Raw genomic sequence first — 15,987 nt, 5'->3', positions numbered from 1 at the left:
CCGCTTCTTGGATTTGGTGCGAAGTACGAAAAGCCTCAATAGGCCCATTAATGAGTATTAATAAAGGCATGTATTGGGCTTATCTTTACTACATTCAAAGCCCATAACTTTTGTGAAAATGTGGGCCCAGATCCATGTCGTTCGACGAACATCTACTCTTATTTAAGCCACCGGGAGGAGATGATAAATCCACTAAAAGCGCTCTGAGGCAGACGGAAACAGAGAGCGCGAGATAGTTTCTGCTTCAGAAACAAGAATGGCCTCCATGTCATCTCTAAACGCCTATTCTTACAACAAGTTGCACAGCAAACACTACAACATTGCCACTGCTCGTCCTATTATCCTCTCTCAGCAACAACAGCCCAAAGACGACGACAAACCCACTACTAACGCAGTTGGTCGAAGGTTCTTCTCTTTTTTTCTCTGTTTATTTATTTATTTATTTTTCCCTCCCACACACATTCATAGTCGCACCTGGCTATATATTAAGCTGAAATTCTAATACAAAGATTGGAAATTTTGAAGAGAAATAGTACTGAGAAGCAGCGAATTGGCAGTGGTCGGAGCCATTTTCAACTTCAGGTATGCGGCATCCAATTCTATTGCTCTGGTCACTTTCTGGGACGCGTATAGATTTTTAGTGAGGCAGAGAAGATCCAGCGAGTTTGTTTGTCAAACGATTGATTTGTATTGTTGTGAATTTTGGCGCAGCGGGAAAAAGCCTGATTACCTTGGGGTGCAGAAAAGCCAACAGTCTTTGGCTCTCTGTCCGGCTACTAAAAATTGCATATCGACCTCTGAGAGTATCACGGATCTTACTCATTATGCACCACCTTGGTAAGATTTTTGTTTATTTTGTTAATTATTGGTTTAGAGCCTTTACAGTTATCTTCTTTGATTTGTATAAATCTTGGTTAATATTGGAATAAAATTTTTGTTTTTGTTTTTTTGTCCAACTTCAAAATTTATCAATTAGATTGACATTTTCAATCGTTAGTTTCCACCGTCAAAACATTTTTATATCAACCTAAACAAAATAAACAGCCATTTGTAGTTTAATCAACCTTAAGATCATAATGGCTAGGATGATACATATAGCTTTAAATTCTTTCCTTAAATGTAAGAACATAATGAACATGAGTTTTGGCTGAAATCCAATACCATGCCGATCACGATGCAAAATTTTGACTGAAATGAAGACTCGAAAAGGTGAACTCCATTGTGGGACCCAATAATCTTAAAAAAGCAGCAGCTAATTTTTCTACAAGAAGATCATGAGCCGTGTGTGGATTCGCGTTGAGTGTTGACCGTCCCACCGACCCATTAACAAAATGTGATACACGTTGGTTATTTTCTTGTTCTTTTTATAGGAACTACAACCCTGAAGAAGGACGTGGTAGGAAGAAGCCTGTGAGCAGAGAGGTTGCAATGGAGGAACTTCTCCAAGTGGTACAGTTTTCAAAACAAGGATAAATGTTGCTGCTAATTTTTGTGGGCATTTGATAGAATAAATTAAATCCAGTTTGGAAAAACCAATTTTGCAGATAAAATCAACAAAACCAGACAAGTTTACACCGCGTATAGTGGAGAAGAAAGTTGACTATGTGCGAGTAGAATACCAAAGCCCCGTACTGGGGGTAAGTGTAATCAATCTCGCAAAATGGAAAGAAGATTGTTTGATTAACTGGACATTTCCACTAACTGGGTGTCTGATTTTCTTGTGGCCATGCAGTTGGTTGATGATGTTGAATTTTGGTTTCCACCGGGCAAGGACTCGATAGTGGAGTATCGTTCTGCTTCACGATTGGGAAACTTTGATTTTGATTACAATAGAAAGAGAATCAAGGTGATCACAATATCGTTTTGCTAATATTTAAACAATATTACTTTTCTAATGTTTTTTCACATGTTAATTGCTGCTTTAGTCGATTTAAACGATTCTTCGTTTTCAATAAAATAGGCATTGCGATTAGAGTTGGAGAAGAAAGGATGGGCTTCCCAAGACAGTTTCTGAGGAGCTAAAGTTTATATATGAATTGGAAATCAAAAATAGATTCAAAATGTATCTTTCCTTTGATTTCTAGGAAGTGAAATATGTATAATTCTGTGAGAATGCCATGGTTAAGAAAGACTTTCGAAAAATGTTATTCTTTTTACTTGCTTCCACTGCGATTATGAATTGAGAAGCCAAACTGGTAGGAGCACATCTCTTGCAAGAAAAAGAGAGGGTAAAAAAAAAAAAAAAAAAAAAAAAAAAGCCTCTAAAAATTTGTACCCGGGATTAAATTAAATGCATTCTGAAGAGAGTTCAAGCATAACAAAAATGAAAAAGCACGGCAAACACCAATATCAGATGTATATCTGGGGTAAAGTTAACTGCATTTTAAAGTATCTCAATACAGTTTAAATAAATACAAGAAACTCACGTCCAATAAAGACAACACCATTTCACTTCTGTCACTAGGAAAATGCAATTGTGTTCAACGGGACTCATTCATCGAAAAGCTAAACCACAATTAAAGACATCAGAACAAGAATATTGAATGCAGAGCCATCCAATGGTAGCACGCAAATCCTATGCTTAATTGAGGCCAGCAACATGGTTGCGAACAAAACTTAATCTTTCCTGAGTTCCATGTATTCACGCCGAATACCATCAGCATTTAGAATGACAATTTCAAGCTTGTCTCCCTGTCAAAACATCCATACAACATTACAAATAAGGTCTCAACAAGCCTCGTATGGAAGAAGAGGGATAACAGAGAGGAACAATGACTTACAGTATAAATATCCCTCTCAGTTGCAGATGCAAAGACAGTTTTGACCAAATCAACCGCTTCTGCTTCTGAAAGTGGCGTGACAGCATCCTGCATGGTCATACATTTACAAATTAGGCAAACACAAACTAGGGAACATGCTTGAGTAGATGACAGATAATAAATTGACAAAAAGTCAATTGCAAACCTGAGCAGGCAACAAGAGAGGGCTGGGAGACTTTAGTTGGTTATCAAGAAAAGGCATAATAAGTGTGGAACCAGAACCTTGAGAGCTATATCCAACCCGCTCGTAGGAACCCACAGCATCATATGTGAAGACACAACCCTTACCTATTAGAATTGAGACACCATGTTAGCACTGGAAAGGCATCAAATTGGTAACCAGAGCCCATAACAGTTTACCTTCATTATCAAGACCGCCCAAAACATTGAAAGAATAATAGGGGAAAAAACGTTTGTAGTACAGGGTGTTGGAGAGTAGTTGAGCCATTGCAGGGCAGCTCATTTGCTTGTTATGTTGATGCTGATAGATCTGGCAAAAGATGATAAAACTCTGTGAACATAGCGTGCTTAAATACCTAGTTGAACATGGTGCATTTCACGATCCACATTTTTGAAAGATAAATACATATCTAAGAAAACTAAAACTTTCAGCTATAAAAAACAATATCCATTCAATTCAAGCCTCACCAAGTGCCTAGCAGCCAATAACTTCTGCAAAGCTTTCACATCGGCTTGAAAACCAGAAGAGGCCATTACAGATTTGTCAGCTCTGCAAGGTTGAACCAAACAAACAATGTTTAAACACATCATTTTCGCGCTGTAATAAACGATAAAATATATCCCTCCATCTCCATTGAAAAATCTAACTATTAACTCATATCAACCAAACTAATATATAATAGTGATATCCATCATCAAACAGAAAGAAAGTGATTTCAAATACCTACTAAAAAATATGTTCCTAGTTCCATATATCTATCAGCACATGCTTTACATTCAGCGACATCATCATACTATAATTATCCAAATAGGAGTATTCGAGTATTCGTAGTCATTGTGCAAGTACTTTTGTTCTTTAATCAATTCTTTACCACTATAAGCTGCAGAAGATCATCATGTATTTTCACTATCATCATGAACTATTTCATACATTTCCCATATTCTTAGCTCAAGTGCTGAACTACTCCCGCCCACATAAATACTATTTTGACCAGTAATGAGACGGTAAGATAACAGAGTTTGACCCAAATAAATATTACCAATTCACATAATCCCCTCAAAATTAAACCTATAAACCTACTACCATACCCCCAAAATTGTTTTAAACCTATATTGATTCAAAGAACCAAGACATAGTACCAGGAAAAAAAAAAAAAAAAAAAAAACTATATTTGAAATTGAAACCAACCCTCGGACATCCAGCATACATAAGAATCAGAACAAGCAAATACTTTCAACAAATTTAGAATACAAAAAACGAAAATTATATGGGAAAGCGTACAGTTTGCAGATTTTGGAGTATTCACGGGTGAGAATACTGTAACCAGTCGACATCCTAGTATCGGCGGCGATCACACAGTAATCAGCTCCGGCGATTGCCACACAGGATCTGCAACGATTGCAATTATGTTACAGAAACAAATTTCCACCGTTAAAAATAAATAAAATAAAATTATGTGACATATCCGAAGAGAAAAGAAAAATACCCGCCATTGTTGTCATAAGGGGACCAGTTAGCTTGCTGCTTGGTCATGGTGAATAGGTTTCAGAAAAGAGCGACGAAGAGGGAGAGAGCAAGCAAAGCAGTGCGTTAGGGCGAGAAAGAAAGCGAAATAATCTGCTCTACTTTGTTTATTTCAGATCTCGCTTACGGTGTCTTTGGCTTCAAGAAAAGACATTGAAAAAAGAAACCGATGAGACAACAACGATGTCGTTTGGCTAAGTTGGGTTTTTGGGCCGTGGTCATGGACAATTGTTTTCGTTCTACAATTGGGCTTATTATCACGGATGGTTACTGCTCTTACTTTTGGGCCAAAGTGAGCTGGCCCATTGACATTTTTCCTGCCGTGTACTTATACTTCTTTCCCTCATTGAATTATTATTTTGATCTCATGCAATTATTAAAAAAAAAAAAAAAATTTACATGCAATATCTTAAAAAATATCTTGCATAAATTATTTGAATAATTTTATTTAATAATATATATATATATATTCTTAATTGTAAGAATCCTTTGCTATTTACAAATATATGATAAGTGAAAGCAACTAAATACACTTTCGGTATACAATTTGGAAAGTGGTCGCAACTTTTTTTCGGTCATATAGAAAAAATTAATTTAATTGGTAAAAGAAAAGACTCTTTTTTCCATTTTGATTTTTTTTTAACAATAAATTATGAAAATCTAACTGTGATATTATTAATTATTTTATCAATTCGTATTAAATTCAGTTTATTTATGCCCATAAATTTATATTATTTTTTAACCAAAATTTCTTCCAAAAATAGTAAGCCCAGACTAGCACGGGACTTTATATCAAAGTAATACTTTTTTTTTTATTTTTTTTTTAACAAAATAAAATAAAAGTCAAAGAGACACAACTCTCTCGAGTCTCGACTACGACTAGTGGTGTTGGCAAAGCAGACAGATAGGGAGGGAGGAGAAGGAAGGAGCATTGATAAGACCGGAACACGCTCGGAAGGAGCGACCGCCGATCAGGAGGGCCATGTGGGCGCTGTGGACTTGGCTCTTTTCTTTCTTCTTCATTTTAGCTATCCTTATTATCATCGGTTTCCAGGTAATTTTTCTTTTTTATTTATTTATTTATTTTATTTTATTTTTTTGGGGCTATTTTAGCTTCTCCTTGTAATTAATTGAACAAAGTTTCCAATTAAGTTAGGTAGTTGCAAAATCTTCGAATAACCCATTTAGATTCGCAAATTAACTTCCTTGATTTTAAAACACTCTTCCCTATGTTTTATGTTTTATGCTATAGAAATCTTATTGTTTTGAGATTTTTCATGTGTACGGTTAAGTTAAGCTTGGAGACTGATATACTGGGTATTGCTAATGTTTGATGAAAATATGAGTCCTTTAATTGAAGCTGAAGCTGAATTACAAGTTGTAGAAAGAGATTGTAAAAAACATTTTTGTTACACATTACTGAAGACGCTGAGTTAGCGTTTCAACTTTTCATCAAGCAAATTTGCTATAGATGTTTATATTGGTTAGTCTGTATCGTTGTCTATGCGTTTGCATTATCTTTGTCCATGTATTAAACAACCTGGGAAGTAAATAAAGGTGAGAACTTGTATTAGTCTCCAAATGTGTGTGTTTAAAAGTGGCATGTTTTTATTCAGAAGTGATTAAGGAAGAAAAAGGAGTAGATGATTTCCAACTTTACAAACCTTAATTTTCTGTTTTTCTTGACAGTACATGTTGCCATGTGTTTGGAAGAGAGAGAGAGAGAGAGAGTGTGGGGAATTTGGCATGAGTAAAGTAGAAGCTTTTTCTAGTGGCATAAGTTGCTAATTTACAATGTCACACTGTTTTTAGTTTCAGAAGCAGTTTAGTATCGAAACTAGACCAATTAATTCTTTAATGTTTGTTAGTAGGTTTACTGGCAGTTTTAGATATGTGACACCTGTATGTGTTTATTGCAGCTTGTGTGCTTGATTGACCTAGAGTATGATTATATCAACCCATATGATTCAGCATCACGGATAAACAGGGTTATATTGCCAGAGTTTATTACTCAAGGAGTTCTATGTTTCATTCTTCTTATAACAGGGCATTGGCTTATGTGTTTTTTGTCTCTCCCATACCTATATTATAATGCGACATCGTAAGTTTCTTTCTTGGCAATGAAATCTGCTCAATGAAAATTAAATGCCATTTCTTTTAATATTTTATGTCAGAATCAACCCCAGCCAGCTCTACCACTACATGTCAAATTTCCATCACTGGAAGGAGCTTTACTTTATAACAATCTTTGAGAACATTATTTAAAATTACGTATTCCATAATTCAGCATGCATTAACCAAATTAGCAGCTGGAACCTTGATAGCTGACCTATTAACATCTTTCGTCTTTCAGCCTGTAAAGTAAGACTCCAAATTCATAAGGAACAAAGGAGTACTGAAAAATGTTATGCATATCATAGTATCTCTAAATCATATAATCTTGACCTTTACGTAATCTACAAGCCATGACAAAGTTGAGTGCAGGATTAGATGTTAGATTTTGAGGAAATTTGCAAGATACCAAAATATTTATGTTCATAAGCTTCTTTTCACTTAAGCTTGTAAATCTTGGCAGTATACTGTTTTACTGGATTACCACATGCTTAGATGCAGATAAGAAGTTTGCTAATGATTAGAAGATTCATGGTGTTATTTCTTCATTACTTATTCTGGCAATCAGTTATTTGCTGATTATCTTTAACAGGAGAGTCAGGGGAGTAGCCATGGTTTGGCCTGGGGCCCATGCCCCTGGTAATTTGTTTTTTTCTTAAATATTTTATAAATTTATTGTATGCGATTTATTTTGATAAATGATTATTTTTATTTTATTTTTATGAATTGATATATGATTGAGTTAAAATATTATAATAAAATTTTATCTTTTTTTATAATTGTATTTGGTTAAGTTTAAAATATGTGTATTTATTTATTTATTTTTTTTTTCAAGATCAAATATTGTATATTTATCATTTTTTACTGTGATTTTTTGAAAAAAAAAATTTTGCCCTCCAATGATTAAGATCCTGGCTCCGCCCCTTAGGAGATTAATGGTTGCATTCACATGACTGTAGCTAGGTTTATCATTGTGAAACCATCTACATGAATTAAATGATTTATTAGAAATATATAGCTAGATATTAGGTGAGATGAGTTTAGCATTTATGTTGGATTACATGGGAGATGCTCAGATTTCTGTACACTACTTGCTATGAACTTTTCAAACAAGATAGAGCCATCTGGTGACCATCTTATTTACAAATAAATAAATAAGAAAAATTTTGAATTAAATTCAACTGTCTTTTCTGGTTTCTAAGTTATTTTGAGAGCAAAGGATCTTTTTTCCTACTTAGGTTGAGGACTGACTAATGCATAAAAAATTCTTGATTTGAGGAATTAATAAACTCCTTTGCTACCATGTTTGGAACTTATATACCTGCATGCAATCTGATTTGGTCTGTGACTTCTTAATCAGGTACTTGCAGGGAGAGCATCTAGTAGATGTAACCGAGATCTATAACCAGCTGAACAGGGAGAAAAAGAAACGCTTTGTCAAAATCATCTATATGATTTGCCTATTCATATTTTCTCTATTTTGGTATTGTGATAAGCAACGTTCTTCTGCTCTTTGGAAATTAATATGTGATTCTTTAGCAAATTGGATGACTTTTTCTTAGCATGCACATTTTTCATGGTAAATGGTTTTCAGGTTGCTTTTCAACCTTGAGGAAGAGTATGATTAATCATGCACTGTAGCTCCTGCAAAACTTTGTGCAGTGTAAGTTGTATTACTTGTTGATTGCTGTAATATTATTGGTTTTATCGGATGCTATGTGTATATTACTCATATGAGTTTCTGGTATTGCTGTCATTATAACCATGATTTCCCTCTTTTCTGGGTGATGGTAATTGATCCGTTTTGTAACTTCGTTAATATCAGGTTCCAATGATGGATAGGCCGATAGAAAGACATACTCTCAGGGATGTGAAGTAGGAGGAATGGTCTGTAAAATTAACCGGATTTTAACACCTAAAGAGTCATTGTATTTTTGTATTGATAGTAGTCAATAGTCGCTCCACATTTCACGCTTGCATTCCTCCATTTTTATTCATTATATATCCCCCCTTCATTGCCTTCGTAAAGCAGTACAGTAGCTGGGAGTGATTGGCAGTTTGTTAAGAATGGACCACAATCATTTGTTTTCATGAGACTACTTTACAGTCATTATTTATCAAATGCCTTTTATCTCTTTTTGGTTATTTGAGGCTTGCTCTTCTTTCTAGCTACTTTATGCTAAAACTAAAGTGGCAAGGTTGTCAGGCCTCTTTCAAGTGTTGTTCGGCGAATTAGAAAAAGGAAAGTAGGAAACCATAAAAATAAAAAAAAAAATTTTACAATTATATTTTTGTGTTGATTTGTATAAACAAAATGATGGTTCCAGAAAATGTAGAAGATTTGTTTTATTTCTCTCCAATCCCTACTTTCTGGGCTGGCTTGATTCATCAATGCTACTTTGGCAAATGGGTTGCCTCCATGATTTAATGATTTTTTTATTTTTTAAGTTTTTTAATGGAGTACAAAGGATAGCCTTTATAAATGTTTAGATCATCTCCAGTGCATTGGACTGTTTATGTTAGTATAATAATTAATATTATCAAAAAATTTTGATGATATAAATGTACAGGTAATTTCAATGATAATATGCAAATTGTTATTTATTGTGGTTAATTAATTATATATATTTTATCTTTATGTTTTTGAAAAAACTAACTTTTTAAAGAAAATTTTATCTTAAGGAAATTTCACAATATATTCTCATAAATAAAGGGTTACATTGATAATATTTATTTTTTTCGTGGCACATCAGTGTGGTAGATGTTGAGGCAGATTTATTGGAAAATTTTAATAATAGCCAGAGATATTGAAGGTAATTATAACTTTATGTTTGTGTATGGATGTTTCAACTTATTTATTAAAATTAGATTTTTGATATCAAAATTAATGTTATAATTTTTTTTTAACTCTTTAATTATATTAAAATTTATGATTTAAAATTATATTTATGAATCAACTGATTTCAATATATAATTAAATTTAAATTTAATTATTTTTTTAATTTTATATTTTAATAATTAAAATCTAATTCGTTAGGTAGGAGTAAGGAGATTTCATTAATATACAGTTAATTTCAATAAATTTATTTTGATTATTAGATTATCCTAACATAGATCTGAATGTATATATTTCCTTTTGCCTGATAATAGGATATAAAGGTGACAGAAAATGCGCGTCAACGATACATATAATTTGTCCTTCGAGAAATTTGTCCAGATCGTCCAAAATAAAGGCCGTGAAATATAATTCACATCAATATTTTCTGTCAAATCAAGACAACAGAGTGGAATATGTTAGTGTTTATCGGAAAGAATTTGAAAAAAAAATAATAATAATAATCAGCCAAGACTTTGTCAGCAGTAGTTTGGACTTTTTGTTTAATCTTAAATTTGAACCCAAAAACTTTGAAAAACATAAAATAGACCACAGATGTCGAAAGAAGTAGAAAGCTTTGTGCAAAGTCCAAATCATTTAATTAATTACCTTTCAATAGTTTGGAAATTTTGTTGGGAAACCAGAAGTCATCGAGCTAGTGGCAGGATTATGATACACAATAAAGCAGAAGCCACATGATATTTAATAATATATCATATAAGAAGAATGTTCTACGGTAGTTAGGAGTCGAGCACAAGATGACTTTTTTGGCACAGCCTACTACTCGTGGCTTACTGTTTACTTGTCTCAAAACTACCGAGACTTATCGAATGCGACTATGTAGCATAAGCGAAGGGTTTGTTTAGCCTAAAATCATTAGCATTTTGGAAGTTAAAGCCTCAGTGCATATTCAACCAATAAAATATCCATTTGATGGTCCAAAAAGAAAATCCTAATTAACTTTTCTCCAATTTGGACGTTTAATTTGCATAAGAAATTATTATATCTTTATAGAAATGAAAAGGTCAGCTTTCATATTCTAATTAAGCAATCAGACCTTTACCAGAGAACGACTGCGTCAACTGCAAGTCTTGAACCTTGTACGACTCTTTGCATTGATACATTTAATTTGGCTGGAAGGACGTCTATATACATTTTTATATAAGATTTTTGATATTGTCGCCCTTAAACTTTCAATAGATTTGCAATTTGCATATGATATTTCATATTCAGCATTTATACTTTCTGAATTTGCAGTTTTTTAGTAGCAACACCCCTGGGTAGTTTTTTTTTCAACACCATCAAATTTGAAAGCATTGTTGTCAAAAATTACAAATTCAAAAGGTACAGGTGCTGAACATGAAATACAAAGTGCAAATTGATAATCGATTGAAAGTTCAAGGAGCAAGAGTGACAGAAAAAACCTTTTATACATATTTGAGGATTTTGAATTTATGATCATCATTTCGTCAAAAATTTCATATACAATAATTGGTGACCAAAACACAAAGTTGGATTTCATCTAAAAATGAAACTCGCATTATATAGATATAGTGTAAATGAAAGCGTCTATTTTCATCGGTCTTTATTTAAAAAATAAAATAAGAAGACAAGAAACCGAAAATTTTATACGGGGCTTCATTATTATACACGTTGTCATGCATATGACTCGTAACAAAGTTGTATGCACATCAGCTAAGTCCTGACAGTGTTCTTTGCAAAAGACCAGAACTATCAACACTTTAATCCAAACCTCTAACCCTAAAACTCTTACATATAATATATATATATATATATATATATACGTCCATGCATGCTCCGGTAAGGACGCTAATTTGAAAAATGTTATAGGACATGTATTCTTATAATGCTCCAAAGTTAGCAACCTCACCTGAATTGGACTGTCATATATTTATACATACATATACATATATATATATATATGTATATATGACATATAGATCACTCCTTGAGCCAGCTAGAAACTAGATAATATATGCAATAACTAGTACATTGCTATGCGCAGAAGCTTCTCAGACCTTAACTCCTCTCTCCATGTCTCATTCACCTTGGATATGAATTCCTCAATTCTCCTCTTCAAATCAATATCTATCTCTTCTTCACCATATTCATCATCGTCGAATCCATAAAAGCTACCATCATCGTTGTCGTCATGCTCATTATCTTCATCATAGCCATCAGAACCATGATAGTACTCTTCATCTTCATCTGCATCTTCACTATAATATTCACAATAATGATCATTTCCATCATAACTTGCTTCATATGCTGAAGTAGGGAAGGAAACAGCACAGTAGGCAAAATCTTCTTTAAACGACGACTTAAAACTGCCGAAGAAGATGATAACTATAACAATAACATTAAAGACGAAAAATAAGAAACTGCGACTGGATTTCAAGAGAAAGATAAATTCATAGGTACTGGAAGAAAGAAACAAGTTATGGTGTTCGGAGACTGAGAGAGACAAAGGGAAGCGGATATGCAGCCAGAAAAGAAAAACCAGTAGTATTGCAAGACATGAAAGTACAGTCTTCATGCCCTTTCTATGTACACCCCAGATGGGAAACTATGTTATTCTCTACTTTCCCTCCGCCAGTGGTTGTTCTTAATATATGGCCCCGCTTAAGAACGACGTTATTGTGATTTTTTGAATCTTTTTTTTTTTTTAAAAAAAGGTATATTTCTAAGAATTTACAAAAAGTCCACTTTTGGAAATAATATCTTTTTCTTTTGATAAATAATGTAATAAGATCTAGTCACATTTAATAAATATCAGTACGTAGAGACTTTGATATATGGAAGACGTTGATAAACGGAACCAATATTAAGTACCAGGAAATTTCGTGTTAGCCTTACCTTTGAATTTAGAGAAAGTGAATAATTTTTGAAGTAGAAGAGTAGAAATTTTGAGAAAGATATTAAATAATTTATAAAAAAAACAATTGCTCAAAAATACACTATTGACTTTTTTTTCGTTCAGTTAGAAGTCATCTTAATTCTTAAGTAACTCCGATCTTTATGTGGGCGATGTAAGATTATTTAGAGCATGTCCAATGGTTCTTTGTTTATTTGAAAATTATTTACCACATCAGATAAATAAAAAATCTTCTCCAATAGTTCTGTGTATTAGTTCTATCAAGCTGATATGGCAACAAAAGAAATAGAAACTGTGAAGGATATTGTTTATTTCTGGAAGTTCTGTTAAACATGTTGAGTCTGCATTTTATTTATTTTTATTGATTTTTTTAAAAGAAAAAAAAACTTCTGCATGAGTTTTTGATTTTTTTTAATTAAATATAATTTTAAAATAAAAAATTACACATTAGCATTTAAGGACATTTTAAACAGAATTCATTCAAGAAAAATTGTCTAAAATACTATCTATTAAATAGAAAAAATGTCATATAAGTATGAACAAATTCTAAAATCAATACCACATATATTCCAATAAAAATAATCATTAGAGATGCTCTTACCCCATAAAAACCCTCATAAAGAAAGACAACTTTTTTATTTATTTATTTATTTTTTTTTTTTGAGAAAAGAAAGAAAGATAAATCTTAAAAATAAAAGGAGAAAATGAAAAAAAAAAAAATATATATATATATATATATATTGGTTTCATCAATCGATCATGTAATAACTGTCCTGGGATGCCTAACCGAACGATATTTAGTATAAGCTTTAATTTAATTATTTTTTTTAAGCTTTTTTCTGGGTTCTAAGTGCATGATATCCCAACAATAGGAATGACAAAGAGACGGTCTGGGAGATTATTGGCATTTGTTTGGGTGAGTTGGTAAAGTAAAGATACCAGAGAGAAGATGGGCAATGCTGGGGTAAATATGTTCGTTGAATTAAGGATGGTGTTGGATATTCAAAAACCTTTAGGTAGGGGTTTGAAGCTTAACTTTTTGGGTGGAATTACATTATGAACGATTACTGGAATTCTGTGTTTTTTTAATAAGTGTGGCAAGTTGGTTCTTAGCACACAAGGATTTTCCTGATGATTCTAGACTTTTAAGTAGCGAGGATAAGAACATGAATTAATGGACCCACCCACCATGTGATTTCTAGTCATAGCCGACCTAGCAAGGACACCGAAAGTGGAGCCATATTCTAGGGAGGATGGAGATGATAGAAGGGTATACGTGCAATGGAATTGGTGGAGTTGGGACATGTGTTGCACGGTACTGACAGGCTAGAGACCAGCATGGGATTAAATTCTAACGGAGATTGGATAGGAGTTTGAACCATAGGATAGGAGTTTGAACCGTAGCAGATTAGACAGATTGGGAAACGAAACACTGTGAACAATGTAGGAGATGGAAATGTGATTGTGGAGGCTGACTTAGGGTGTGTTTTTCCTTTTTTTTTTTGGCATATTAGAAGAATAAATAGTCATTTAAAAAAAATCTTTTCAACAAATTAATTTGTTTTTAAATATCTTATTAAGTTGATATAGTAAAAAATAAAAATAAACATTGTGATCTTTGTTTTATCTGTAAACATCTTATTAAAATTGATATAACAAATAAATAAATAAATAAACATTGTAATTCTTTATTTTTCAAAAGATTTGTGAGTCCTTTTAAAATGTAAAAATTTCTTTAAAAATTTAAATCATTCAAAAAAGAAAATAATCTAGTAAATATTTAACTGATTAATAATCATATATAATTGTTATGCACATTATCATTGAAGACAAAATTTAAAAATTGATTTACATTTATATCATATAAAATTTAGATTAGTCAATTTTTATCCCACATAAGCAGAAACCACATTTATTATGGAAGAAGCTTAGATGATTCTATTTATTGTTAGTTTTTTTACCACATCAAAAAAATAGATAGTCATTAAAAAAAATTCTACTAAATATATCTGTCTAAATACTCTGCCAATTTAATGTAGCAAAAAAAAAAAAAAAAAAAAGATAATCCTCTCATTTTGGAGAGCAAGATAGATATTTTAAAATTTTCTAAAAAAATAATTTTTTTAAATGACAATTATTTAAAAAAATAAACTAATTGAATATTTAATTAATTAATAATCTATAAATAATTTTTATGCACGTTATAATTGTAAAATAATTTTTAAATTAATTGTGCATTGATATCACATAAATTTAAACCATATTAACTTTTATACAACGTACTTCTCAATTTACATTAATCATTAAAAATGTTGTTAGTTAATGGCACATAACTTTTTTAGAAATTATGTAGGAATACGGAAGAGTGTTTTGTGAACAAGTTAATATTATTAAATGTTGAGTGTGACAATACTGTTGTTCAAGGAGTTGTTAGAGTGGATGTTCAGATTCCTGAGCAGAATGGAACGGGTCAGGGACTGAGGACTAAGAAACGTTCGACTAGAAGTAGTCAATAAGTTTTTGGATTCACATGCTGTACCTTGACGATTTGGTGCATGTTCCATTAACCGAGAAAAAGACTGTTAGAAGTGAACATGTTGGTTTGAAAAATCAAAATAAATGAAAGTTCAAATCAGAAAAGTTATGTTTGAGACAATCCAGTTTGTGTAATGACCTTCACAATCCATAGATCATTTTAAGACTTCGGTGGTCAAATCCCCCTATCCAATTTACAAAACAAAAAAATAAAAACAAAATGACAAGAGGGTGCGTGGAAGATTTTATATTCAGCATTCACCATATTCCAAGGTCTTTTTTTATTATTTTTTTTTTAAGAAAATACTATTCCAAAACTAAGAAGATTAGAATTGGTATTTAGTAATTTGGGTGTTGACAGGAAAGGTCATCTATGAAGCTAAAGAAAATACTAAGGAATACCCAGCCAAAATACGTAGTAGTTTCACGATGATAAAGGTCCCTCAAAGAGCCAAATGTATATCATAAATGAGACGACGACCGGCTATATTAATTTCAACTTCTATGGTTGAATATCTTGTTCTATCATAAACAATTATATCCTTGTTATTTCAAAAACACAATTTTATTTTTCCAAAAAGGAAAAATAAATAAATAAAATGATATGTATTGATTAGGAATTTATAGTTTAAGCTTCTGAAAGGAAGGAAATAAATAAGTATTAGTCTTAGATAATGTTCTAAAAGGCAAGGCTCAAGTATAAAGCGTGAAAAGGGGCGATCAACGGTACTTTGAGCACTGTATAAGGCGAGCCTAGGTGCAAAAAGGCATGCGCCTTTTCAAAAAAACATAAAATAAAATAAAATATTATTTTTTTATAAAAAGTCAATTTAATTATTTTATTATTTGAAAAAAAAAAAAAGAGTTAAAGATGTAATTTAATAAAAAAAATAAAAACTTACATATTTAACAATGCATGAAAAGCTATGGTGCATGGTCAAGTTAAAATAAAGGAGTCCAAGAAAATAATTTTGTATCTGGTGATATAGAATATAAATTAGATAAAAAAAGATAATGAATTAAAATTCTGTCAAGAATTAGACAA

The 15,987-nt window shown here is 32.1% G+C and overlaps 4 protein-coding genes across 4 annotated transcripts; 2 read left to right on the top strand and 2 right to left on the bottom strand.

Moving 5' to 3' along the window:
• Nucleotides 1–197: 197 nt before the first annotated feature.
• LOC107435702 (uncharacterized) lies at nt 198–2,166 on the top strand. Its single transcript, XM_016047331.3, has 7 exons — nt 198–405; nt 526–582; nt 712–837; nt 1,371–1,449; nt 1,545–1,637; nt 1,733–1,846; nt 1,961–2,166. The coding sequence occupies exons 1-7, from the start codon at nt 257–259 to the stop codon at nt 2,012–2,014; spliced, it is 672 nt and encodes a 223-aa protein (XP_015902817.1). The 5' UTR covers nt 198–256; the 3' UTR covers nt 2,015–2,166.
• A 173-nt stretch (nt 2,167–2,339) lies between these two features.
• Nucleotides 2,340–4,659, bottom strand: LOC107435701 (proteasome subunit beta type-1). Its single transcript, XM_016047330.3, has 7 exons — nt 4,487–4,659; nt 4,282–4,389; nt 3,468–3,549; nt 3,180–3,309; nt 2,965–3,107; nt 2,781–2,867; nt 2,340–2,691 (listed from the first exon to the last, which is right to left on the bottom strand). Exons 1-7 carry the CDS (start codon nt 4,531–4,533, stop codon nt 2,617–2,619), a joined length of 672 nt encoding a protein of 223 aa, XP_015902816.1. The 5' UTR covers nt 4,534–4,659; the 3' UTR covers nt 2,340–2,616.
• Nucleotides 4,660–5,361: 702 nt separating this feature from the next.
• Nucleotides 5,362–8,781, top strand: LOC107435680 (protein cornichon homolog 4). Its single transcript, XM_016047305.4, has 5 exons — nt 5,362–5,578; nt 6,444–6,625; nt 7,997–8,119; nt 8,231–8,299; nt 8,462–8,781. Exons 1-4 carry the CDS (start codon nt 5,507–5,509, stop codon nt 8,262–8,264), a joined length of 411 nt encoding a protein of 136 aa, XP_015902791.2. The 5' UTR covers nt 5,362–5,506; the 3' UTR covers nt 8,265–8,299; nt 8,462–8,781.
• A 2,572-nt stretch (nt 8,782–11,353) lies between these two features.
• LOC107435675 (uncharacterized) lies at nt 11,354–12,093 on the bottom strand. The gene has a single exon (XM_016047300.4). The coding sequence runs from the start codon at nt 12,066–12,068 to the stop codon at nt 11,517–11,519; it is 552 nt and encodes a 183-aa protein (XP_015902786.2). The 5' UTR covers nt 12,069–12,093; the 3' UTR covers nt 11,354–11,516.
• Between the last annotated feature and the right edge of the window lie 3,894 nt (nt 12,094–15,987).

This window comes from Ziziphus jujuba, chromosome 7, assembly GCF_031755915.1.
Source record: "Ziziphus jujuba cultivar Dongzao chromosome 7, ASM3175591v1".
Classification (NCBI taxonomy): domain Eukaryota; kingdom Viridiplantae; phylum Streptophyta; class Magnoliopsida; order Rosales; family Rhamnaceae; genus Ziziphus; species Ziziphus jujuba.
Note: the sequence above shows the minus strand (reverse complement) of the source record. Positions and strands in the feature narration are given on the sequence as shown.

Excerpts from the sequence above, each read along its gene's own strand:
- LOC107435702 (XM_016047331.3), top strand. The coding sequence starts at position 257 with ATGGCCTCCATGTCATCTCTAAACGCCTATTCTTACAACAAGTTGCAC. Across the intron at positions 838-1,370 it reads ACTCATTATGCACCACCTTG|GAACTACAACCCTGAAGAAG; the intron begins GTAAGATTTTTG and ends TTCTTTTTATAG. Across the intron at positions 1,847-1,960 it reads ACAATAGAAAGAGAATCAAG|GCATTGCGATTAGAGTTGGA; the intron begins GTGATCACAATA and ends TCAATAAAATAG.
- LOC107435701 (XM_016047330.3), bottom strand. The coding sequence starts at position 4,533 with ATGACCAAGCAGCAAGCTAACTGGTCCCCTTATGACAACAATGGCGG. Across the intron at positions 4,390-4,486 it reads CCTTATGACAACAATGGCGG|ATCCTGTGTGGCAATCGCCG; the intron begins GTATTTTTCTTT and ends CAATCGTTGCAG. Across the intron at positions 2,868-2,964 it reads CTCTCTTGTTGCCTGCTCAG|GATGCTGTCACGCCACTTTC; the intron begins GTTTGCAATTGA and ends ATGACCATGCAG.
- LOC107435680 (XM_016047305.4), top strand. The coding sequence starts at position 5,507 with ATGTGGGCGCTGTGGACTTGGCTCTTTTCTTTCTTCTTCATTTTAGCT. Across the intron at positions 6,626-7,996 it reads CTATATTATAATGCGACATC|GTACTTGCAGGGAGAGCATC; the intron begins GTAAGTTTCTTT and ends CTTCTTAATCAG. Across the intron at positions 8,120-8,230 it reads TTCATATTTTCTCTATTTTG|GTTGCTTTTCAACCTTGAGG; the intron begins GTATTGTGATAA and ends AATGGTTTTCAG.
- LOC107435675 (XM_016047300.4), bottom strand. The coding sequence starts at position 12,068 with ATGAAGACTGTACTTTCATGTCTTGCAATACTACTGGTTTTTCTTTTC.